At 37.6% G+C, this 27,581-nt stretch overlaps 1 protein-coding gene across 1 annotated transcript; it reads right to left on the reverse strand.

Annotated features, from left to right (window-relative positions):
- Positions 1–22,361: 22,361 nt before the first annotated feature.
- On the reverse strand, positions 22,362–22,991 carry LOC108969214. The gene has a single exon (XM_018933756.1). It carries the CDS (start codon positions 22,989–22,991, stop codon positions 22,362–22,364), a length of 630 nt encoding a protein of 209 aa, XP_018789301.1.
- Between the last annotated feature and the right edge of the window lie 4,590 nt (positions 22,992–27,581).

A 27,581-nucleotide genomic window follows, 5' to 3' on the forward strand; every position in this document is an offset into this window, starting at 1 on the left:
ATTTTTTTTAAATTATATTATTTTATTTTCAGTATTTTTTTTCTATTCTAATCATGTATTTTTATTAATAAATGCTATATATTGATTCAATATTGTTTTTTATTATATTTAAAGATAATATAAGTCCCTAAATAATTATGACCGGTTTTTTGCATCAAATACCCCTTAGTGCGTTGCCTTGTTTGTTGGTAGGAGCTGAATTTGCAGACTCGACAAAGCTGAAGTAAGCATTCAGAGAATGCCTACGGCGTTGTTGGTGGGGCTGCGATACGGTCATGTGTTTTTTTTGGTTTCTTCTATTGTTTATTTCGCACTTATGTATTTGTTTTATTTTTATTTTTATTGTTTACAGATAGCCTAATTCATTGTGTTTTTATTAACACTTAATGCACGTTTTTGGTATTTGTTTATTTTTTATTTTTGTTTTTTTAGTAAGTTTCTACGGAGCGCATCAATGCACGTCCGTTTACATTGAAAGCTCGTACAGTTTGTTGATCGATGGGTTTTAATCTTTCACACAATACGCTCAAGAGAACCTTCTACGCGATGTGGAGGAGGCTTATCCCGCGGTAGTTGGCAAAGATTGTAGAGTCTCCCTTTTTGTGAATTGAGCAGAGCACACTTAAAGTTGGCATGGTTTAGACGACCATATTTTACAAAGAAGCAGATGCATGCTTCTTATCAGTTCTTCGCCGCCGTGTTTGAAAAGCTTGTCCCCGCTGCTGTGTTGTTTTTCAGACGGATAATTGCTACTCGAACTTTTTCATGGTCGGGCAATGGAACGTCTACTCACCCGTCTTCGATTGGAGAATCGTTGTACGTTCCCTCCATAATTTAAGTATACTCTGTGCATCGTTGACTAGATCACCTTTGGGGGTTCTATAAGACTATGCTCGTCGAACCTGCTATTGTTATTGTTTTAACGGTTTAACTGATCCATGTTAGGATGGCAAGGGTTATTTGCGGTGTCGTCGACGTCATCTAACGGGTCGGACCAAAGCGACTAGAATGTTAGATGAGTGGGGTTTGTGCGGCATGCAAAGAGGTGGTCAGTGTCATGCGCAGAATCGTTGCATGCAAGACATATATTGGGTATGTCAGGGTCTATTCCGAATAAGTAGGAGTTTAACCTGCAACAATATCCAGAACGAAGTTTTGCTAGGGTCACTCGCGTTTCTCGCTGTACCTCGAGCTCTTCATCTGCGATGGGTGGTGATTTGCCTCTAAGAATGCCATTCACGGGAAGGAGGTCGGTGAAGATGTTGATTGCTCCACTGTGAATGGCGATCAGTACATGTCGGAAGTCAGTTGCGTCCGAAGTTCGGTCGGCGTACTGTACAACGTCGTCGACGTAGTCAAGGAAGAAACTGCATGGAGAGGAGTTGATTATGCTCCTTAGCTGGGAGGGTTGTCGATGGAAGACATCAAGAGTCATCCCGTCGTAGTCCGGAGGTTTTTAAGTTTTTTTTTTATTTTATTTAAGTAGTAAACTTTGTGACTGAACATATACACCAAAGGGTGGTCACAAACTACTCTTTCGCAGAGGTATGGCCTTTGAAAATAGTATTGGGCGAACACCGGAGAATCAGTTCCGAAAGAACTCCAAAATGATGAGAACGCCGCCCAAAAGTAAAAATGAGGAGTCCGCCGCTGCTGGACCAAATAAACGAGGTGACACTGCTGGCCAAGAAAGCAAAGGGGGCAAACCTGAGGAATTTGAAATATGAAACGGTTAGCATAATTAGAAACCTGAGGAAAAAAATTAAGGAACTAGAAATGATGACGGCCGGCCAATGGCATATTAATCAAGCTATGCGCGAACTAGTAAGCAGCATAGCGACATTACATGCCAAAACGGAAAAAGTGGAAATCAAGCGAGAAGAGTTATGATAGGGAAACCATCGCAAGTACCCACCATTGAAAGAGATGATAATACCCCTAAAAGAATGCGAGAGGCAAACGAAAAGCCGCAATTGTCATACAGTGGAGCAGCAAAATCAACCCAAGAGGCTAATACGACTAGTCTAAACGCAAGTGAAAGATGGGTAGAAGTTGTGAAAAAGAAACCTGGAAAGAAAAATCAGAACAAAACCAGATGCCGTAATTATAACAAAGAAGGATGCAGATATTCTGCAAAAAATTAAAAGTGACAGCGGACTTGAAGAACTGGGTTCAAATGCAACCTGTATTCGTAAAATGCTAAAAGAAGATTTACTTATAGAACTAAAAATCGAGCAGAGACGAAAGCCGAATTGTTCCAAAGCGTCCTGGAGGCGGTGGTTTGTTAAATGGCTAAGATACAGCCCAAAACCCACAATTACGTGCAAAGACCTTTATGGAATTACGACTCCCGAAGAAATCTGCGCAGCACTAAACAGAGAGTGCGGAATCGAAAATCTGAAGATATCGAATGTAAAAAGTCTACGAAAAACGCGTAGTGGCACGCAAATAGCACATGTATGCATACGTGCTCAAGATGCCAGGCCGCACTTAAAACAGGGAAAATAAAAGTTGGGTGATCGATCTGTCGCCTTCGAGAATATTCGCCTGTTCCCAGATGCTATAAGTGTTTCCACCTGGGTCACATGGCGCGTAATTGCTGCACCTCGATAGACAGACCTTCCCACTGTACACGTTGTGGAACCGCGGGACATTTAGCAAAGGTAACGTTCCGAGCTGCATGCTCTGCAAAGAGGAGCACTCAGTACTGAGTACGACTTGCCCAAAGTATCTTGAGATGATGAAGTCTCTAAGTAAATGAGGATACTACAGTTCAGCCTTAACCATTGTGCAGCGGCTCAGGATTTTCTAGAACAGACAGTCATAGAAGAGAACATTGATGTCGCCATACTAAGTGAACAATACTTCCAGCGTCCGGAAAGCACATGGATGGCAGACAAATCTGGCAAAGCAGCAATATGGCCCTGCAAAGGTCAACCTTTTAAGACCTGCTCCAGAGAAGCTCATACCTGCTTCACATGGGCGACTATACATGGGATATATCTTGTAAGTTGCTATGCTCGTCCCAGCACAGCAATCACCGAATTCGAAAATTTCCTTTTAAGACTTTCATTAGAAACCAGAGGCAGAACACCGATTATAACAGCGGGCGATTTTAATGCTTGGTCAACTGCATGGGGCAGCAGATGTACAAACCATCGAGGGCGGCTAATTCAAGAATTCCTGAGTCAAACGCACCTAACAATATTGAACACCGGAACACAAAATACGTACCAAAAAAGGAATAAAGGATCTATTATTAACATTATGTTTGCAAATGTTTCGCTTAGAAGGCACATTAAGTGGGCAGGGTCAAACATATACATAAACAGCGATCATATGGCAATTATAGCACAAATCCCGCCCGAGAGCCCGAACCTGCTAGCAGAAACATTTCCCGAAAGCGAAGCTGGAAGCAACAGGAGTTCGACTCAGATTTCTTTGAGCTAGTCTGGAGTGCATCAAAAGCATCAGGTGACGACGCTGCCCACTTCATATCTGCTGTGAGAAAGGAACTGGTCGCAGCATGAGATGCAAACAATGCGTCGAACGTGCGAAAATTTTCACCCTGAGAAAGCTTTGTCACTCAACCAGACGGCGTCTACAGAGTAACCGGTGTGAAACGAATGAAAACGCCTTGGAGAAGAATATAAAAGCCACAAGAAGCTCTTGAAGACGGCTATTGCCCGGAGCAAAAAATAATTTTTTGAGAAGCTCTGGAGGAAGCAAAAGTTGACCTTTGGGAAACAAAACCCGTATGTCGAGATTTAAAAATAAGCAATAACAACCTAAAAATGTCTCTTTTATGGGGAAAAGTCGTTGATTTGAAAAGTCCGGATTTTCTAAGCTATGCGACGAAATGAAGCTGCAGTTTCACACCCGTTAGTCATGAAAGAAGAGCTATTGGTCATAGCAAAGAAAATCAAAAACACCAAAGCGCCTGGATTGCATAGGATACCCAACTGGACCCTGAAGTAAACTATAAACTCAAAACCTCAACTATTCGCTAAAATGTACAACGCGTGCATAAAAGAAGAGGTGTTCCCTGACGCGTGGAAAGTACAGCGATTGGTTCTGCTTCAAAAACCTAAGAAACCACCTGAAGAACCTTCATCGTACCGACCACTGTGTATGCTCGACACAATAGGTAAAGTGTACGAAAATATAATAAGAAACCGGTTGGAGTTAACAATCCAAAAAGCCGGCAGATTATCAGAGAGACAATACGGCAATAATATAAAAAAAAATCCACTATTGACGCACTACGAAAAGTCGTTGATACTGCGAAATGTGCAGAAAGTGGCAAAAGATGGAAAGGGGGCACAAAAAAGTACAGCGCGCTGATTACCCTGGATGTCAAGAATGCATTCAACACGGCAAAATTGGCATAAACATTATATTGAGCTGTTTTAAAAACAGAAGGCTGCGTTTTGATGCAGACGAAGGTACCAAGAGCTACTCTATCTCGAGTGGAGTACCCCAAGGGTCAGTGTTAGGCCCACTATTATGGAACCTCATGTATGACGGGGTGCTAAAAAGACAGCAACCAACAGACGTGAGCGGACGATCTCATGGTGGTAGCAGTGGTCAAAAAATTAGCCAACCTAGAAAACAAATGCAATGAGTGCTTAAATGGTATATGCCATTCTTCTCTTCTGTGAGCCTGGAACTGGCGGAGCAAAACACTGAAGTTTTGCTTATAAGCACCCGGAAGTTAGAAGAAAAAATAGAGCTCACCATAAGGAAGTACGAGATTACTTCGCAGCCGCAGCTGAAGTATCTGGTTGTAATTATTCTAAATTAAAATTTAAAGAACACCTCCAGTAAAGCAAACAAAATTTACAATGCTCTATAGTGAATGATGAGCAATACAGGCTGTGTGCGTTCCAGCCGGCGTACCTTAATAACGAAAGCAATGTGGTCCGTAATACTGTACGCAGCATGCGTATGCTAAATAAATAGCTGCAGTGCATAGGCTTTCTGCAATTCGAGTAAGTGCTTTTCGGACTACATCAACCGACGCTGCTGAAGTATTAGCCAGCATGCCGCCCATCCAGGGAGACGAACTCGAGCGTTTATCTGATCTATCACCGAATAAAATAGTATCGGCAAAGACAGAGGAGAGGAACAAGAGCAATGAAATGTGTTAGAAGAGGTGGAATTCCTCATCCAAAGAGCGTTGAATCCACCGACTTATACCGGACATCCACTCGTGGATACACAGACAACATGGGGACCTAGACTTTTATCTAACCCAAATACTTAGTGGACATAGGTGCTTTAGAAGCTACCTTTTAAGATTAAACAATGACATTAATCCGATTTGTCCAACGTGTACAGAGCATATAGAAGACTATGAACATCTACAATTTTATTGCCCTCGATTTTCAAGTACAAAGGAAAAACTAAAAAAACACTCGGTGGTAGTTTTACGGTCGATAGTTTAACGACACTCATGTGTCAGTCGACTGATAATTGGAAAGCTGTTAGCGAAGTGTCAGCATCCATAATGACAAAATTGAGACTTTTTAAACAGATAACAAACAAATTATTTCCGTCAGTCCGCACAATGGAGGAGACCTAAATGTCCTGTCCCACCAAGTAATACTTAATCAGTGGTCCCGTGGGAGAGCCTTGAGTTACTATAAAAAAAGGCGACCATATTGGTGCTGCGTAGTTGAGGACCGGCTGGGGTCCTAGGGACAGCGGAGGTCCTCTGTTTGCCCCTCAGGGTGAATGGCTAACTATTGCACAGCCGTAAGGGCTAGTGACCACGAAACTCGTGGTCCACTTCCTGTGTGTCTTAAGGCCTGAGTAAGTCTTAAGATGGCACCATCCATTGCATATATTACACCCGTCCAAGGTGTAATTTGGATCGAGCCTTTTTGCGCAAACGCAGCAGAAAAATTCCTCCGGACCCGGGTTTCACTCAATGCCAGCACGACTCAATAGGATACGGAGCAACCCTGCTGCAAGGCATTGCTCCAGTGACGACAAACACAGATTAACACTTATCGATTCAAACGGGGTTAGATCGCCGAAAAAATCGACTGTCGTGGGAATTAGCTCTACGCTGGCTAGGTCATGTTGTCCGAATGGACGAAAACACTCCAGCTCTGGAATTATTCGACGCAGTACCTGCGGCAAGCAGAGGAAGAGGAAAACCTCCACTCCGTTGGAAGGACCAAGTGGAGAAGAACCTGGCTTCGCTTGGAATATCCAATTCGCGCCACGTAGCTAAACGAAACGACTGGCGCGCTGTTGTTAACTCGGCTATAATCGCGTAAGCGGGGTCTACACCAGTAAAGAAGAAATTTGCTAAATAAAGAAAGAGGAATTATAGCAAAAAAGAGAAATTTCAGCGAATCGCTCATATTTGCTATTATCATATGGCAGCGCTCATAATTGTTAGCAAATAAATGATGCTCACTACGAGTGCAAAAGGTAATTTTTAAAATATAAATTTCTTACTTATAAATCCTGCAAAAAGAGTAAATTGTGATTTTGTTTAAATGTTTACAGTTTAATTTAAATAATTTGAAGTGAAAAATTTGCGTAAAGTGTGTTTAATATGGTGAAAAACCTCCTAAAATGTTCGAATTTGGGGAATTTTCGAACTTTAAGCTCGAATATCTCGTGAACTAAGCGTTTTTAATCAGAATGACTTCATCTTTCCAACGATACCTTCAAATCATGGCGCCAAAGAAATCGGAGTTGTGCCCCGTTACTAAATACGGTAACACTCAACGTGCACGAATAAATGGATTTCAACGAAATACGTTAAATACTGAATTAAAGTTATTTTTGCAGTACTTAACATAAAACAAATGCGTGGAACCGAATTAATGAAGTGTCAGTAGATATATTTATTTTATTTATTTATTTATTAAATGAAAAATAATAATACAATTATTGTCTTACGGAGTAAGAAGCACTAGCTTCCAGTCAGTAGATATAAAATTTATATATATGAAAGTAAAATTCATTATAAATTCGAAAAGCAGGCGATTTAATTAGTTATTTGGCTGCGATTTGGAATAGCATCCATGTTTTATTTTTTAAATTTATTAAGCAAATAGGTAATATTATATACATGTATTAGTAATATGTGACCTGGTCTACGGAAAGGGGGCTTAGGTGTCAAAAAATCTTAGTTGATTCGGCTGGAAGATGAGATGCTTTTTCACGTGATAGAATCCAAAAAGTCAAACCAGTTTCGCACGTTAGCTCTCTTTTCGTATTATATAATAATATTATGTAAAAAAGTGTAAAGTATACAAGCACAGTATGAAAATTATAACCACTTTATATTCAAAACTCAATTTTTAAATATAAAAATATATGTATCATCACAGATATAATAACTAATATATATAACCACTTTATAACAAAAACTCAATATATTCTTTTATGTTTAACGCAGGAAGGAGTACTACGCGAAAGTACTTCAGTCACCCCGAGTATTCGCTCGACCAGGGTTAGTTTTTTAAAGCGCGGCCAAAGGCCGCCAATGAAGAAGAAGGATAGTGTATTAGTATAAAATTGTAATATGTAAATTAAAATGTTATATTACAATCATACAAATATTATAATATTATCATACGATTTTACTTATTATATAAATCACATATTATTATTTTTCAAAAGAAGCTAAAAGTTTGAAAATGAAGCAAAAAATCTTATTTTCGCTGCCAAAAAAAAGCGCCAAGTGGATTTTTTTCATTTCACGTTTATTTTCTTTCTAATATCACCTAGAAACAGAACGCACTTGAAAATTTTATTTACCTAAAAATTGTATTTAAATTCGATCCAGAGCACCGTGATGGATGTCTGATGGATCTATAGCTTCTTTTGAGAAATAATATTATCACCCTACCAATGCATTTTAAAACAAAAGTTTCCAGTATATTTTGGAAGTAGTAAATTTCAGCTGTCAAAAAGAACTTGTTTGTGGTACTAAAATTATATTTTTCTGAAAATTTAGAATTTAAGTTCTAAAATTTGCAAAAGTTTTATCATTTTTCGACTTTTAAGACCAACTTAATCAAGAAAATGAATTATTAATAGAAATATAATATCTTTTCTAGAAGACATAAGCTATCTGTATTATGAACAAAATCTCTAATTATCAATATTTTTTTTTATTGAAGTGTTTTTGCAATAAAATATAATGTAATGCAACTTAAAAGATAAAAATGCAAACAAAATTACATTATTTTTCTCAAGTATTCATTATTAATCACAACTTCAAACTATTGTAATCGCAAACTGCGGGTAATAATATTTTGGAGTACTCAGGATGACTCTTTAGGACTTTATGCCTTTCCCAAATTTTACTGCAATCAGCGTGAACAGACTCACACGATTGTTCGCTAAAGTATCCTAATCCCTTATTGGTTTTCGTACAAAATTCAAACAAACATGGTAAAACCTTGCATGAATCTTTGGTGTAACTAGAATTCCAAGGAATTCGTAACTCTTTCTAAAAGCGTCGATATGCTTTTGAAAATTTAAATCTAGTTCGATTGAAAAGCATCCGTCAACACCTTTTTTCAATGCTCGAAACGTATCAACATATTTTGCGCAACTCAAACATTTGATGCCATCTAACAAAGTTTTACACGCATTACCTGTCGGAGATCCATATGTACACTGACGTTCAACAATGCATTTTTTGGCCCATTGTAAACTGACCTTTTCGTTTTCCAACATCATATGTTTGAAAAAAGTATTAAAACCACTTAATAATAAGTGTAATTCTAGAGGAGGTATGATATGAGTTTACACAATTTTTAAAGAACTTATAATGTTTAAAAACTTTCCCTTTCGAGCACCAGCTTCTGAATTTTTAAAACAATTTTATGTTGTCCAGCGGGTCCACAATTATTGAGATTAAGATGAGATATTTCACACCATGTACACGGATGTGAACTACTATGTCCCATTAGACCAGCAAAGATGTTAGCAAGCTTAAAATCAGTAGCTATTGAACCGTTGTCAAGGAATCGATTTATATCTAATGCTGTCCAAATAAGTGAGACGTTATCGTAATTTTCCTCAGTCGAAGGAGCTAAGCCGTTTACAAATATCTTTTTTTTACACCAAAATCTTGATAATCTTTGTGGTAATTACTTTTAGTTTGTTTTTCTTTATGACTTTCAAGCGAAGATTCGTAAGACGTTTGAACCGAAAGCGTGGTTTTGAAAAGGCCACCTCCGGAATCCAAACCAAATTTTAGGTACGGTGTTTCTGAGAGCCTTCGACTATTCACAATATAATTAATAAATCCTGGTAAATCACTATATATACGAGGTGTGTTCAAAAAGTGTCGCGAATTTTGAATTTTCGCGGGTTAAGTATATTCGAATTTCGAATTTTTTGTGGCGTTATGTTGGTACTCATATCTCTCACTTATGCCTGCAAGCTCGGCCATTTTGAATGTTCATTTAATTGTTGACAGCTGCTTTGCTTGCACGTGTTTTGGATCGTCTTCGATTTTTACCTATTCAAAAAAATGGATCAAAGAACCTGTATCAAATTTTGTGTGAAAAACGAAATTAAGTGCGCGGATGCATTCCGAATGTTGACTGTAGTATACGGAGAAGCTACCTTGGACCGAAGCAACGTTTATCGGTGGTACAAAATGTTCTCAGAAGGCCGAGAAAATACGGCAAAAATTGGCTTTTGCACCACGATAACGCCATTGCTCACACATCGTTGCTTGTGCGCGACTTTTTGGCCAAAAACAACCCACTAATGATGCCGCAGCCACCGTATTCCCCAGATCTGGCCCCCTGTGACTTTTTCTTGTTCCCTAAACTGAAGAAGCCCATGAAAGAACGACGTTACGCTTCTCTTGACGAGATAAGGACGGCATCGAAGGAGGAGCTGAAGAAGATAAAAAAAATGATTTTTTGAAGTGCTTCGAAGATTGGAAAAACCGTTGGCACAAGTGTATAATTTCTCATGGGATTACTTTGAATGGGACAAAATAGATATTCATGAATAAACAAATAATTTTTGAAAAAACACTAAATTCAGGATACTTTTTGAACACACTCGTAACTGCATCTTCAGGAGAGGGAGAGCTGTTGGAAATTTCTTCTTTTCCAAAAAATAAAATTTTTTTGTCTCAAATTAGTTATCAACAGAGTGACTATTATCAGCCAGTTTCTTTTGAAAATTTGGTTCGATAATTTTAGAGTTCTTAGTCTCAGCCCGAATAGCAGTAGCGATACCTAAAACCTTTTTTCTACTTAAACTTAAATTGCTTCTTTCGTAGTGCATCTGCAGAAATTAGAGTGTTCTGTCTCTCCGCTGTTTTTTTACGTTTACATTCAGAGGTTTTCCATGAGATTGTGATAATGATAATGAATTGTCATTTTTATTTAAGGTCTTATTTTTTCCATTATCATTCTCAAGCATTTTATTTTTTAAGAGTTTTGTGGCTAACAAAATGATCTTTCTCCTTGCTCGAAAATTTTTTTGCTTCATTCTCGATGGCCTTCATTGCATTGTTTTAATTGCATTTGTGACTTATACCGCGTCCAAATAATCCTATTCACATGGGTGTACCATTATCGAATTTTATTTCAGTAAATTTTTCTTTCTTCTTTACATTTTTGTCTTGACTCTTTTTTAATGTGCTTCTAGAATTTAAACCTTTAAAGTTTAGTAGATTCTTATTTCGCAAGTCACTGATTTTTAAACAGAGATAATATGTACCTACAATTTTCACTAGCTGATGAAGAACGCGTTTTTATTGATGTTTTATTGATATTAACTAACGAATTATCCACTGACAAAGTGCAAGTAAAACATATAACACTAGGAAATCTTTCATCTGAAAAATCAAGCTGATGCAACACATCCTTCAGCTTAATTTTATTTTCCCTTGTATAATTAGCATTTTTTTTTACTTTTTTTCCAACAATGGAGACATAATTTTGAACGATTGGCAGTGTGATTTCCATATTTCTTATAATTCCGAAGAAACATCTTAAAGAAATGATATTTATATTAGTACATTATTATACAAAACTATTTTTCTAAACGTCCTGGTATTAAAGTTAAGGACTGTACCGAAAAGAAACTGCGCACTTTCAATTCAATATTTCTCACGAAATCAAACGGCTAGTTAATCATATTGTGGTAAGTACCGTTAGAAAGCGTGATCAGTTCTGCTTCTATTGCTTTTTCTTTCTCCGCAATCTGTTATTTCATTTTCGCGATGGGTCGAATCAAAGAGCACGTGCGTAAGCAAATTGTGCACAATTAACCAGATTTTTTCAAGCATCATCTATAAAAATCTTATTTTCGCTGCCAAAAAAAGCGCCAAGTGTATTTTTTTTTCTTTAACGTTTATTTTCTTTCTAATATCACCTAGAAACAGAATCCAGTTGAAAATTTTATTTACCTAAAAATTTTATTTAAATTCGCTCCAAAGTGCTCTGGTGCCATGCATACATATAGTATGTACATAAATAAACTGTTTAGTTGAAGAGACCGAAACCCATGTCGTCATTTTCCATACAATAATAATAAAAATGAATAAAAGAATTGTATACTAAATGGGTTATAAATTTACACTTTAGAAACCCAGATCTGTTATCTGATAAACACATACCCTCATACACTGACTCAAAGTAATAATGGATCAGTAAAAAGGCAAAATTTTCTATAAGTATCATCACCATTTAGTATCATCAAGATTTAGTACAAATATTTTGCATTTTATTTTAAAATGTATATATCATATGGTTAAATAATTTATTAAAAAGATTATAAGTTTCATATTTGTTATATTTTAATTTACTACTTTTTCATAAAAACATATATTGTAACCCCAAAGTAATAATGGAACAATATATGGCAACTCTACTTATGCATTGCAGAAATCGCAACTAATTTCAATTTCTTATTAGTTAGAACAGAACAAGTAATGGGAATCCCAAGAACTCAGTATTCAAGTTAAACTAGTTTTGTGTTTAAGTGCTATAAGTAAGATGGCTCCACAGGTAAACAAACCACAGTTGAACAACGGGAATTCGGTTTTGGGAAATATCATTCGGTTTTCAAAATCGGAGAAACCTATCCGTGATATAAGTGAAATTGTGAATCGAGCTCCGACAACAGTATTTAATATTATGTAATAAAAAGGTACAAAAATAATGGTAAGGTGAGTAAACGCAAAAGTTTTTCTGAGGCCGATGAGCGTTGGCTTTTAGCACAAATTAAGAAAGATCCTCATACAAGTGCTCCAAAATTAGCTCCCTTAGCAGAGAAGTATTTAGGGAAAAGTTCGGATCCAGAAACTGTGCGGAATGTGCTGCGGAAACACAATTATAATGGAAGAGTTACGAGGAAAAACCTTTTGTAAGCAAGATCAACAAGCAGAAACGGATCAACTTTGCCAGACAGCATATTTGCAAAGATTTTTCCGTCTGGAATTGTTTTATACACGGACAAGAGTAAATTCAACTTATTTCGGTCAGATGGGCAGTGATATGTTTGGAGAAAGCCTAACACAGAGCTCAAACAAATTAACCTACGGCCAACTTTGAAGCATGACATGGGGTCGGTATGGGGCGCGATATCTGCTAATGGACCAGGAATAATGCATATAATAGAAGGGAATATGGATAAGATGGCTTATTTGAACATTTTGAAAGCGAACAGAGAAAAAGATTTTATATTTTATCAGGATAATGATCCAAAGCACAAGGCTTACGTTGTTGACAGCACGAAAAGGAACTGCCTTTATACCGCGATGTCTGAATTTGGTATCCCCGCAAAACTAATACTACAACGTACTGACGTTGAGCAACACCAAAAGCTCTGTCAGGATAGGGAAGGATCTCTCCGAGCCGTTTGATACCAAACGAGGTTTCGGACAAGGCGACTCCATTTCGTTTGACTTCTTTGACCTACTTCTGGAGAAAATAATTGGAGCTGCAGAACTAAACAGAAAGTACCATCTTCTATAAGAGTGTATGAACACCGATAATATCGAAATCATTGCCCTTAACAAACGCGCCGTTTGTTCTGCTTGCTCCAGAATGGGTAAGGAAGTGAGACAAATGGGCCTGGTGGTGAACGAGGGCAGGACGAAATATCTCCTGTCATCAAACAAACAGTCGTCGCAATCGCGATTTGGCTCTCACGACACTGATGACAGTCATAACTTCGAAGTCGTAGATTATTTCGTCTATTTTGGAAACAGCATCAACACCAACAACAACGTCAGCTTCGAAATCCAACGCAGAATATCTATTGCAAACAGGTGCTACTTTGGAATAAGTAAGCAATCGAGAAGTAAAGTCCTCTCTCGACGAACAAAAATAAAACTTTATATGTCACTCATTATTCCCGTCGTGCTATATGGTACTGTTTAATGAGTCTACGTTGCGAGTTTTTGAGTGAAAAGTTTTGCAAAAGTTGTATGGTCCGTTGCGCGTTGACCACGGCGAATACCTCATTCAATGGAACGACGAGCTGTATAAAATGTACGATGACATTGACATAGTTCAGCGAATTAAACGACACCGGCTACGCTGGCCAGGTCATGCCGTCTGAATGGATGAAAACATTCCAGTTCTGAAAGTGTTCGACACAGTACCTCCACTCCGTTCGAAAGACTAGGTGGAGGAGGACTTGGCTTCGCTTGGAATCTCCAATTAGCTCATTTTCCGTATCCATTACCACGACATCTTTAAATCGCTTTCCACACACATATTACAGTATTTTCGTTATTTGTGTCAATTCCGTTTAACATATATTGAAACGAATGTTTCACGTAATCACTTTTAAGTCCAGCAATGATTCCCTAATCCATTAGTGATGTCGTATTCTGAGGAAAAAACGTTAACTTCACATTTCCATAAATAATATTTGGATTACCAGGAGTGTTGTAGATTAGCGGCAAAACTTTGAAATAAATTTGGCTTCAACGTAGATACTCCATCACCTCAGCAAAAATAATTTAAGAATCATAATTGGTAAAAAAAAAGCTATGTCCAAGTCTTTTTATTTTCCATCCAATTCACCGGATGCTTGGTTCTGTTGATAGCTGAGCAACAGATTATCGAATTAAAAATACATAACAGTGTTAACAAACACATTCTAACTAATCTTTTAAAGCTCTTGGGTTCAGATTTTTGTTAATAAGAATTCATTTTGTATCTTGAAACATTGCTACATACATATGTAATAACACGAACTTTTCGCAAACTTTTCATGCTTGCCACATAAATTCGACCAAAGAGTATGCATTGAATACTTGGTGAGCCTCATAACCTCCCAACGTTATTATTTCCAGGAATACTTCCGGAAACTTTCTTGCAGCGTTTTTATCTGCTGAGACTCCCTCTTCACTAATTTTCACATTATGTAGTGAATTACTTCGCAGAAAGTTTCTTATCCAACCATTTCTGGCATGAAAATGAGATCGCTTGGCATAAACTGAATTAGAATGCTCTTCACTTTTCTTGCTTTTCATTGTTCTATAAAACTGCTGCTACAAAAGAGAATTTTCTGTAGATACCGGAACTATAAAAGCGAAGATATAGTTCCGGTATCTACAGGAATTCCCTTTTGTACGTGATACAAGTATTCCACCCACTATAGAAGGGCACGTTCTGAAACGTTCGGAAGAGCACCCAGTTCTGACTGCTGAAACCACTTTTGTTATTGTGATTTCCTTTTTTCTAATAGTGCGAATATTTGCTTCATACACTTTTTTACGTATTGAAATTTTTGCACCCTTTCACCATTTGCATCATCCAAGTTTTTTAATTTTTCGTTTCAACTTAATTTATGTTGTGTATTGTTGTGACATTTCTTTCTTTGCTTTTTTTATACTCTTGCAACCAGTTGCTACAGAGTATTATATATGACTTGGTTATGGGCTTCTTAGTACAAAACAAAATCGAGTTCGTAGATGGGCGTAATCGATCCACTGCCACGCCCACAAATCGCAATTAACCGGAACCCTATAAGGTGCCATAACTAAGCACTTAATTTAGACATACAACTATAATTTGGCACAGGGGATCGCAGTAACAAGGGGCACCTGTGGATATAAACTTTTGAAAACGTGGGCGTTGCCCGCCCCCTGATGGTTAATGTGCATATCTTCTAAACTACTAAATCTACAACCAAATTCGCCCAGCACGAATATTACAAAAACTCCTACCGCTAGTGTAGAAATGGATGAAAACCCAGCTCACTGTCCATACAACGATACTGTTCAAAACTACCGATAGCGCGAAAAATCTTTTTAGTGAAATCCCATATCTCGGGATCCGATTGAGTACCTTTCAGTGCAGAAGTCAAGAAACAATTAATATCATGGCTTTAAACTTTGCTTGAATAATTCCTTTAGTGTATGCCACTTTATGACCAAAAATAATTCAAATCAAACCTAAACTGTTCAAGGCCCTAGGTACCGAATATGTGGACGCCAGTGACTATAGTTGACGTTTGTTCGAAAATATTGGTCAATGCATGAGATCTGCAATAGAAATTTAGATAGAATCCTTCTCCTGCAGTAGTAATTCTATGTATCCAAAATGGGTATAATCTGGTAGACTTCCTGCTGACTTTATGCTAGATATATCGGCCAATATTTAAGATATTTCAATGAAAATTTCAGAACGTATTTGACTCATAACAGTATATCTGTTCGGAACAGCTCCTTTCACGACAGAACTACCAATAATGAGTAGCATTAATCTTAAATTATTATTTATGCTTAAGTTAACTAAATTTATACTCACACATATATTCCAGCTACTGTTGTGAGAAAACATTGTAAATATTTAATATTTAATATTAATTGTTAGCTGGTAACTCTCTTTTGCATGTCCACCACAATATTATCTTTATTCTAATTCCTCATTTCCCTTTATCTTTTAATATGTTTATACATACATACATGTGAGAACAATTAAGCTTAACTTTGCCTAAGCCTAGCATCATAGTTCGCTTTTTATATTCGCTACCTGCAGACGCATTGCATTTCACCTGGTAAACCACCAGCCACTTACTTTCTATTCGTTGTATTATATATATTTATATTAATAAATAGTTTTCTAAATATATACCGTCGTTGTTTTATATCGCGATTCGAAGCTATCAAAAAAGCTTGGTAGCTCAACAATATCATTGTGACTAAAATTAATATAATTGGGCGGAAATTTTACGTAGCCCGCATATGACCATTAATAATATTTTCGAATATCCGGCTGATTTTATATAATATAACGACTATGTAAAATGATTTTGGTTTTTCTAACAAATGTTACGACGAATATATGCGTAAGTCAATGTATAAGTTATACATAGTATGTATACTAGGGTGGTTTTAGTGAATTGAGGTGAGTTTTTTTTCTGAAATTTGTGTGTGTTCACTTCTAGGAATGTCCCATTTAGTGTAAAAATACAATTGTAAAAGTTTCAGCTTAATCGAACTTTGCCTTCCCGTGCCGAAAGAGCCTTGAAGTTTGATAAAATGGCCATTTTTCGAGGAAAAGCGTTATTTTTCGAGTTTAACTTACGACTGATTCCACCTATTATAATAAATTTATTATCAAAATAAAAGTAAATTTTTTTGAAATTAAAGTCTATTATAATACAATTTCTTTAGAAATATATGGTTTAAAAGATATTTAACATTTAATGGACCAAGTTCGTGTTATGTGCTTTTTTGGTGACACTCATACATAATATTTTTCGGATTTAAGGCTCGCTTAAGTATTTCTATACCTTTCATGAAAATGAAATGGTATATTAACTTTGGTCATGCAGTATTTTAAATTAGAATTTTATATATTCATGAAAGGTATGAAGGCTTCGGCATGGTCGAAGACATCCCTTCCTTACTTGTTTTTAGGTATTTTTTGACATTTTGGTGAGTTTGGCCTTGGCCTAAGGCAGTGACATAATTGGGCCGTCAAATTTCTTAACTTTTTATTCTATGCAACTTTACTTTAGTATATCCTATACTTTTACTAAAACAAAGCGACAACAACAAAAGATCAGAATAACTTTTATTAACCTTTACTTTACTACTTTTTCACATTTCAACCTCACTAAACATATTTTTTCTCCAATAAGCTATAGTATTATTTGGTATTGTATATTTCTGGAATCTCGTGGCTGACTTGTTGCTCATATTTACCGCTATTATATTCTGGTAGTAAGTAAAAAGTGGGGAATCCACTATTTGATTTTGACGCTTTAAGAGAAACGTTATTTTAAAGTTTGTTGTGCTAAGTGAACAGTTCACTATTAGAAAGTGCAAGATATTACATACATAGTTATATAATTAAATTCAAATGGCTACTACCTCATCTAATGTTCGTGTTCGATCTAAAACCCTAATTTATTTAATTGGGTATTCATCTCATCAAATAATCTGGAGTAAACTGCCATCTAATCATCAAGTGTTAAAGTCATTGTTTTACAACATTCGTGAAGTTGGATTACCTTTTAGTGATGCTGCAAAACTCACTCTGACGGAAGTTCTTGTTTTCTGGGAGAAAGCTAGAATACCTTATCAATTACAAAAAAAATGCTGTTCGCAAAGTCGAAAAATTATATAACGAATGGAGGGMACTTCAGAAGTGTTCAAGATTGAAGACAAAACGTCAAGAAAAAAAAATCTTGCATTCACATCCAAACTGTCCGATCTTTTTGATGTAGCAGTGGAAGATGCCATTTCAAAAATGTCTAACCAGGAAGATATTAAATTTTTGACATATCAGAGAATGAAAGGACGTCCAGGACATATGGAAGGTATCGATGTGAATACAGCTCTAGCTGAACAAAGAAGAGAAGCAAGAAAAGCAAAAGCAGAAGCAGAAGAGTGGCGATGGCTACAGATTTCACCAGTAAGCGCTGGTAAGTTTATAGTATAGTTGCCCAATTTTACTTAAAAATTAGATACTCAAACCCATACTTAAATAGGTAATAAAATGCTGGCTCTTAGAAGCTATAGCCTTTATTCGTTCCTATTTGTTACCAACATCAACAGTATTTTTCTCCCAAAATCCATACATATCCCTTCCTTTTTTCATTTCAACAGAAAATGTACGAGACATCTCCTTTTCTTCTGAATCAGAAGTGGAAGAAATCACCTCGGACGAAGTATTTACCGATGATGAAAAAGCCAGCAAATTGGAGACAGCGAGTAAAAAAAGGAGATACAGTCGTGGTTATAAAGAAGTAATGACGTAAAAATTATCAATTTTGCTAGATAGGTGCAAAATTTCTGATAGAAATGCTGTGCGAATAATTTTCGCAACAGCTGAAAGTCTGGGCCGTAATGTCGAGGAATTTGAACTTAGTAGAAGTGCTTTAAGAAAACGCAGAATATCCTTTCGAAGCCAACGAGCCCAGAAAATCAGGGCGAGGTTTAAAAACTTAGACTTAGAGGGTATTGTTGTTCATTCGGATGGAAAACTTTTAAAAAAACCTTCTTCAGAAAGAATGTGCTGAACGGTTAGCAATCTTGGTAAGCAAAGGAGACTATGAACAACTACTAGGGGTCCCGGATTTAGAAAATTCCACAGGCGCCAGTCAGACAGAAGCTGTTAGTAGCGGTAGTCTAGAAGAATGGGATATTGGCGATAAAATTGTTGGTATATGTTTTGATACGACGGCTTCCAACACAGGACGAATGAAGAGCGCATGCACCTTGTTAGAAAAACAGCTAGGTAAAAGTTTGTTGAACTTAGCCCGCCGCCATCACATTTTAGAGGACGTTTTACGGTCAGTATTTGAGTACCAAATGGGATCAACGACTGCTCCCCAACCTGACATTTTTAGAAGATTTTAAATACATTGGCCTAACATAGATCAGTCTAATTATATTGAAGGGGTACAGGATGATTCGGTAAAGAAGTCAGTGAAAGAGTTCGAAAAAGAGGTTTCGGAATTTCGTCTCTTTCAGTTATCTGAAAAACAGCCGAGGGATGATTACTTAGAACTTATTAAGTTATGTTTAATATGTTTAGGAAAAGTCACTTCTCACGATGTTTCGTTTAACACTCCTGGTGCTTATCAWCACGCCCGTTGGATGGCAAAAGCCATTTACTCTCTGAAAATGTTCATTTTTAGAGAACAGTTTTCYATGTCCGAAGAGGAGTTCAGTTCACTAAAAGCTATTTGTTTATTTATTGTTAATTTGTATGTGAAGATGTGGTGTCAAGCTTCAGACGCAATAAGTGCACGTAGTAATGATTTACAATTTGTTCAGAATGTAATTAAGTACAGACGTATTGATCAAGGTGTATCAGAAAAGGTATTGGGAAARTATTTACTTCACCTGTGGTATCTGAACCCGGAACTGATTTGCCTTAGCTTATTTGACAAAAATGTWTCAAATGAAATAAAAAGAAAAATGGCAAAAAAGATTTTATCGTACAGGAATTTAACAGAAGAAGAACGGTCTTCAAGGACAATGAGGGTGCAAGTTTCTGAAAATGAAGCTGTAAACCTATTTAAAAATATTTCGCTTCTGAACTTTGTTTCGGATCAAAGCCTGGCCTTTTTCGAATATTTCAAAGTCAAAACTGATTTATTGACAGAGGACCCCAAGAAATGGTCCGAAAATAAAGACTTTTTGAAACTTCAAAGTTTTGTTAGGAGTATGAAGGTAGTAAACGACCCGGCAGAGAGAGGGGTTAAGTTAATTCAAGATTTCAATAGTTTTCTTACAAAAGATGAGGAACAAAAACAATTCCTGCTTCAGGTGGTAGCGGATTGTCGTCGGCTTTACCCTGATACTTCCAAAAGTACCCTTTCTCTAATCTTATCTGATTAATGATATTGGAAATAATAATATATAAATAAATTGATAAATTTTTTTTATAATTTTTGTTTTTAGTATGAATTTTCTTTTCTATATGTTTATTTTTTAAATAGATTTGTTTCCATCGTCTTATCTTTTTGTTAAATATTGTATCAATTAATGTACGAAAACTGAAAATACAATATATAACTAAAATATTTTACTAATTTTTAGCTTTTTCTATTATAATAAAATAAAGGACTTCAGTGTATGCATTGTTTATGATTAAGGTAAGGATAGTTTCAAAAATCGCGGAGAACCTCGAGTGTTACTGCGAAGAACTATACTAAGGCATTTGACACGAACTTGGTCCATTAAATGTTAAATATCTTCCAAACCATGCATTTCTAAAGAAAATGTATTATAATAGACTTTAATTTCAACATAATTACCTTTCATTTGATAATAAATTTATTGTTATAGGTGGAATCAGTCATAAGTTAAAGTCGAAAAATAACGCTTTTTCGCGAAAAATGGCAATTTTATCAAACTTCAAGGCCTTTTCGGCACGGGAAGGCAAAATCCGATTGAGGTGAAACTGTCACAATTGTATTTTTACACTAAATGGCACATTTCTAGAAGTGATCACTTCCAAAAATTGAAAGTTTATTTTGAAAAACCACCCTAGTGTATACATACATAAAATTGCTTAGATTCCGATCCTCTGGTTGACGTTTTACATCAGTATTTCTGTGGCTTTGATCCCAGCAAGTTGCAAGAGTAAAAAATGTTCGGTTGCACCCGAACTTAGCCCTTTCTTTCTTGTTGTCGATTCGTTTGTTTGAATTCTATTACCTAGCTCAAGAAACTCACGACTTCCCATCTATGACCAAGTATTCTCTGGGTAGCCTAAGAATATTACGCACCTTATGTACAGGTGCAACCGAAACTATTGGTTAGTTTTCGGTAAATGCAAAAGAACAACTGATACGATGAGAAGTACCATGTCGCAGCGGAGAGAAAACAGACTGCCTACCTCGCAACGATACGAGTGACCACAACACGTGCGGGATGAGACAAATACCGAGAGTTGAAGAGGGAAACAAGGTGCATTTGCAGACAGAAAAAGAGAGAGGCCGAAAGCGCTAATGCTCGAAAATTTTGCGAAAAGATGCGGCGGAGGTTTCAAGACCGGAGCATACTCTTATAGAAGCCTCCAAGGTGATCTTGTGATCGATGCCCGATGCATAATAAAATTATGGAGGGAAAACTTCTCCATCCTGCTGAATGGCAGTGAAAGTACAACACCAGAAGAAGGCGAACCTAATTCCCCAATCGATGACGATGGAGCAGACCATCCATTGCCCGACCATGAAGAAGTTTGAATAGCAATTACCCGCCTGAAGAACAACAAAGCAGTAGCCGATGAATTGCCGACCGAATTATTCATACACGGCGGCGAAGAACTGATAAGGAGTATGCATCAGCTTGATTGATTGGACCTTATCAGTGTGGTTTTAGACCTGGCAAATCAACAATCGACCAGATATTCACCATTCGCCACATCTTGGAAAAGACGGAAAAGAAAGGAGAATCGACACACACTACCTCTTCGTGGATTTTAAAGCTGCTTTCGACAGCACCAAAAGGAACTGGTTTTATGCCGCGATGTCTGAATTTAGTAGGGGAAGGTGGGCATGGTTTTGATTTCGGTTAAAAAGTCACATAAAAGTTATTTTTTGTGAAAATTCCAAAGCATGGATTTGTAGTGCGAGTCGTAACCTTCCTTTTGATAATATTTGTTTGATAAAATTCTGCAAAAATTTAAAAGTTATAGCCATTGGCGCAAAAAACCTGATTTTGCCATTTTGAAAAAAGGTGGGGAATGTCGGGCCAGTCTGTAAATCGATTAAAACATGATTGTTACCGATGAAAAATGTATATTTATCAATGGAAATGAAAGAGAGATTCATAAATAATAAGAAAAATAGGAATTGGCGAAAAAAATTATTCCGACTCGCAGTGGATGCAGGTGTAAGTGTTCGGGTTCGGTCCGGCACATTTCAAGTGAACCCCTCGATCACAAACGATGCAATGGGCCGTGTTTTGACGATTCTCGTGCTTCGGCATCTTTTTCTTGCAAATCGTGCAAAAATCGAAGTCCTCTTCGATGTCGGTTTCGGTCGGAGACGGGCTTCTCTTCCGTGGCGTCTTCGATTTGCCATGGCCTTTTTGCTTCTTGGCTTCTGGTTCATCGGCTGCCTTCGTCAATTTTTGCCGCTTTTTTCCGCCTTGTCACGCAGATCTGCGACAACCTCAGGCAATGTCAAAATCGTTGACTCCATTGTCTTACGGCCACGTTTTGATTTCGGCGCAGGTGTGCCCAATTTCAACGGGCCAACCGACAACGACGATGATGCAGCACCACTTGTTGAAGCTGGGGCACTTGTCGATGCCTCCGACGTTGACACCTCCTCATTCGCAGCAGTCATAATGGCATCACCAGAGGCAAGAACTCGACGTTGATTGTCGGCGTCTTTCTCTTCGTCACCGAACAAATTTTCGCCGTTCAGTTCCGAAGCGACAAAGTCAACTTTGTTGTTGTTCGGAAGCCGGATTTGATGGTTTTCGGCGTTAACATAACATCGAGGCACTGATCAACAAGGAGCGGCACATGATGCAGATCGAAACCAATGATGGACTTTTTCCATGCATCATGCTTCACGGTCATCATGCCTTTAAATGGTGCAAATACCGCAACATCTAGCGGCTGCATTTTGTGCGTGCATTTCSGCGGAAAAGACAGCAACGTGATGCCATGATCCAACGCCAAATCTATCGCCTTGATCGATAAATGCGAACCGTGGTTGTCCAGCAGCATCATGGTTGGCGAATCGGCAGTAGCACCGGTGTGCTTGATGAAATGACGCACGAATTGAGGGAATACGTCAGAGTTCATGTAACCAGAAACTTTCGCAACACCAACAGCGCCATGACGCGCATGAGTCATAAAAATCTCTTTCATGTTTACTCGGGGAAAGAGAAAGAATATAGACTGGCCACTGGCGCTGACGGCCAAAGCCAAAGACACATTGGTGCCTTTTTCGGCAGATGTTGATGAGCCGACCTGCTTTTGTCCTTTGCGCGCGATGGTTTTGACAGGTCTGGTTGGCACGGTCGGGCACCCGGTTTCGTCCATGTTCCATATTCGGTGAGGTTCAAACGGCGTTAGTACCGCGGCATAATGACTAAAAAAAATTTTCGGAGCACGAAACTATCAGGAAATGTTGAAAAACTATTGTGTTGTTGAAATTCTGCACGAAAAATCACTTATACACGTCAAATATGTGAAGTTAGCATGTCAAATGTAAAAAACTATGTGGCCCGATATTCCCCGTAAGGCTAAAGGCTCAACTAATATTATAAACATATTTACCTGGATGAATTTATTGGAAAATGTGAAAAAAATCAACTGTACACAGAATTGAAAAAAAACTTTCGGAGTGTCGAATTTCTTTTTGTTGTCGCAGAGAGGTTATAACACGTGTTCACAGCTCGAGTGCTATATAGAAACTGAGCTTAGTATGAGACGAGCCGATGACAGTTGGTTGCAGCTGTCAACCAATACTAGGGAAAAAAATATCGCGCTGGCCCTGGATTCCCCATGTGCCCAACATTCCCCAACTTCCCCTACTCCAAAAACAAAATTTCGCCGAAAAACAAAGACAATATCATTTTAAGGTACTTTTTGGTTAATAAAATAATATAACAATAATATATGTATATATCGCTCCTATCCTTAAAAAAAAAAAATTATAGGTGATAGAAGAAATCTGTAGTTATTTTCTACATTTGTGGCAATTTTTACATAATAAACACTTTGTTCTGTCCATGTCACTAAAAGGAAGTGAATTTTTGTTAAATTTTATCTCTAATTAGTTGCTTTTGAGTTTTTTCGAGTGATTGATTTCTAGCTGATCGAAGTTCTTTTGGAGATAAATTTATGTGATAATTTCTTGCTCTTTGTACTTTCATCCAGCTAGAATATCTGCTTACTAAATTCCGTTTGATTGTTCGTTGTTAACAAAATTTTTTCTTAGTCGTTTATTTCGACATTCTGACAGTGCTCAGATAATTGGTAATTTCACTTGATTTCTTCAATTCGGTGTCTTACAAATCTGTCTTTGTCCTTTGAATTTTTAATTAAAGTTTATAGTTGAATAACTCCATGCAAAGATTTTGTGATTATTGATAATGGATTTTATAACTTAACTAATCACTTTAGATAATAAATAAAAATTGTTAACTTTTGTTTTTGGTGTTAAAAACTTAAGTCAGTATTTTTTATGTATATTAGTAGCATAAGCTCTTTCTAAAGCATCAACGAAACCCTTGTATTTGAATTTCAGCGTTCATAAAAGTTCCTATTCATCTTGAAACTCGAACGTTTTCTACTAAGCACAATTTTTGTATGAAATACCGCCATTCCTTTCGTAGGTCTATTGATCATGATTGAATTAAAACTTTGCAACAATAACTATGGAAGAAACCATCCCACTGAATCGAATAAGCGCAAGCTGAGAAAGAAGTCTCTTTTTGTAATATTTGAGTATGTAATTATTGAGTTGTCCCCAGTATTTGGAATGTTTTTAGTAATGCTGTTGTGATTTGATAACTACTTTCTGAGATGAAATCCAAACCCTTGAAGGCTTGTCATGAAGTCATCCATGTAGAAGACTTCTTCTATTATATTTTGTAATTCTTTATTAAATCTGGTGTAGAAGTCCACGCAATTGAGGAAAATTCTCTTAACGCCATGCACTTGGGAGCGGAAAAAAATGATTCTATATTCAAGCAGCTCCCGACTTCCGGTTCTAGACCGAGTATCCCCTGGGTGGCCAACGATATGACCAAAGATGCCTTCTATGAGGGCTTGGAGCTCACATATGAGTCAAAATAGTGCTTGGCGATTTAACCGACAGGGTGGACAATGAAATCATTTTTGGCACTGCAGTCGATAAATTCAGTCTTCATGAGGAAATATCCCCAAATGGGTTGAGGCTGATCGACTTCGCCGGGGCCTGACATATACTACTAAATTCCAACATAGAAAAATTCACCAAGCCACACGGCTGTCTCTGGATCGAAAAGCCACCAACCAGATCGATCATGTTGTGATAGATGGAAGACACGTCTCCTGTGTTTTAGATATGCGTTCGCTCCGAGGTCTTAACATCGCTGCGGACCACAAGGAAGATTCGACGTCGATAAGCTGCAATCCCAACAGATAGCCGAACAATCTTCCACTCGACTTGCACTACTATCCAACTCTTTGAGAGCACTCGTCAACAACTCGATATAAGGAAACTGTGGGACGGCATTTCAAGCTCCTTACTTACAGCTGCAGCTCATATCATTGGTTTTCGGAAAAAGCAAAAGAAAAGCTGGTACGATGAGGAGTACAATGTTACACCAGAGAGAAAACATACTGCTTATCTCGCAACGTTACGATCGACAATAACACATTGGGAATGGGATACCGAGAGTTGCGGAAGGAAGCGAGACGCATTTGCAGACAATAAAAGAGAAATGCGTGAGTGTGAAGAGCTTGACACGCTCGCCGATAGGAGTAATGCTCGAAAATTCTAAAAAATATGCGGCGAACAACTGAAGCTTTCAAGACCGGAGCATACTCGTGTAAACCCTCAGAGGTGATCTAGTGGCTAATGTCACTACCCCCAAAGTGGCGGGGCCGATGGATTGCCGCCGAGATATTCACACACGGCAGCCGTGGAAAAAGTGTTCTCAACATCGCATATATGGTTCTATCGATTGTTTCGTGTGAAAAAATAAATCCCACCGTCAACAAACTGATTGGACCTACATGGCTTTAGACCTGAAAATCTACAAATGACCAGATATTCACCATGCACCAAATCTTGGAAAAGACCCATGAAAAGAGAATCGACACACACCACATTTTCATCGATTTTAGAGCTGCTTTTGACAGGACGATAAAGCGGCACTTTTATGCCACTATGTCTGAATTTGGTATACCCGCAACACTAATACGGCTATGTATACTGACGTTGAGCAGTAGCAAAAGCTCCGGCAGGATTGGGAAGGACCTCTCCGAGCCGTTCGATACTAAACGAGGTTTCAAACAAGGCGACTCCCTTTCTTGCGACCCTTGGAGATAATAATTCGAGCTGCAGTACTAAATAGGGAAGGTACTACCTTCCATAAGTTATCTATAAGAGTGTACAACTGCTGACGCACGTTGATGGCATCATTATCATTGGCTTCAACAACCGCGCCGTTAGTTCTGCTTTCTCCAGATCTCATAAGAAAGCGAAGCAAATGGGTCTGGTAGTGAACGAGGGCAAGGGTCTGAAAGTTTTCGACGAAGTACCCATGGAGGGAAATAGAGAAAAAGGAAGACTTTCACTCCGTTGGAGTTTCCAATTGGTGCGCTGTTGTCAACTCGGTTACAACCACGTAAGAAGTTTCTACGCCAGTAAAGAAGATGAAGATATAACTGTAACTTAGAAAATTTTGCAACATATTATTATTCTTTACGTATCTCCGCAGTTCATCTATAAGTAAATTTTTGAAATTTCTATATTATGGTATCATGTGACCTTTATATTTACAATATGTTGTACATATTTGCTTGATATGATGTTTTGTATTAGTTAGTGTGTGTTGTCCTTGAAGAAATGTTGCTTTGTATAAACTTGTTGTTTACTAGCCACTGTTTTGATTGTTTGAAAATATTGAGTCCCCATTTCAGCATCGATTTTTTATAGTTTCAGGACTTGATCTTTCTAAAAGTCTTCCATGAGATCATCAGTGTCTACAACATTAAAGATACCATTAGACTAGCAAATGTAGGAAAAAATATGCAATGATGGAAGCGGTCTCCATTCATTCGGTCTATCTTCCACTTAACATCCAATCCACAAAAAAAGTAGCCCTTTTTTAGAGAAATTTAAATTAGAGGGCGGCATTAGCTTTTGCTTCTTTTTTTTGTAACATTGAGTAATTTCACTCACGCGGTTATAGCCTAGTTTACAACAGCGCGCCAATCGTCAATCGTTCTTCCTATTCGATGTTTGACGCCAATTGGAGATTCCAAGTTTAGCTAGGGTATTCTTCTTTTCAACAGAGTGGAGATCTTCCTCTGCTTACCCCGCCGGATACTGCGTCAACTACTCTCAAAGCTGGAGTGTTTTTATCCATTCGAAAGGCACGACCTAGCCAGCGTAGTCGCTGTCTCTTGATTCGTACAGTTCATCATTCCATCGACTGCAGTATTCTCCGTTGCCTGTGCTCAACGGACCATAAATCTTCCTTTCTATCCTAAACTCGTAACGTCCACTCACCAGCTGTTGTCATCGTCCATGCCTCTGTGTTCTTCGAGAGAAGACTTTACTTGAGAAATCCTTTATAACTGACATTTTTCTTTTGACTGTTTGCTCATATAATTTTAGACCTTCTTTGTAAAATTAACAAATAATTACATGCGCTATTAATGGATCAGCTTCTTACGTGATGAGTTCTTGCGACTATTTAGCGTTAAGATGCTCATTTGTAATCTAGCAATAGTCACTTTTCATGTTAGGTTAATCTAAGGCTCTGTCCCACTATGTTGTGAACAGAATTCTTTTGTTTTCATACTTTTATTTTTTTTTAGAAATGCGAAGCCTCCGTTTGCTACTGACATCTATGTCTAATAACCAATAGAATACATTGCTGACAGAGTTCAGTTAGCTGCGCATAACACATT

Source organism: Bactrocera latifrons, unplaced genomic scaffold (genome assembly GCF_001853355.1).
Source record: "Bactrocera latifrons isolate USDA-ARS-PBARC rearing strain unplaced genomic scaffold, ASM185335v1 scaffold_244, whole genome shotgun sequence".
In the NCBI taxonomy this organism is placed as follows: Eukaryota; Metazoa; Arthropoda; class Insecta; order Diptera; family Tephritidae; genus Bactrocera; species Bactrocera latifrons.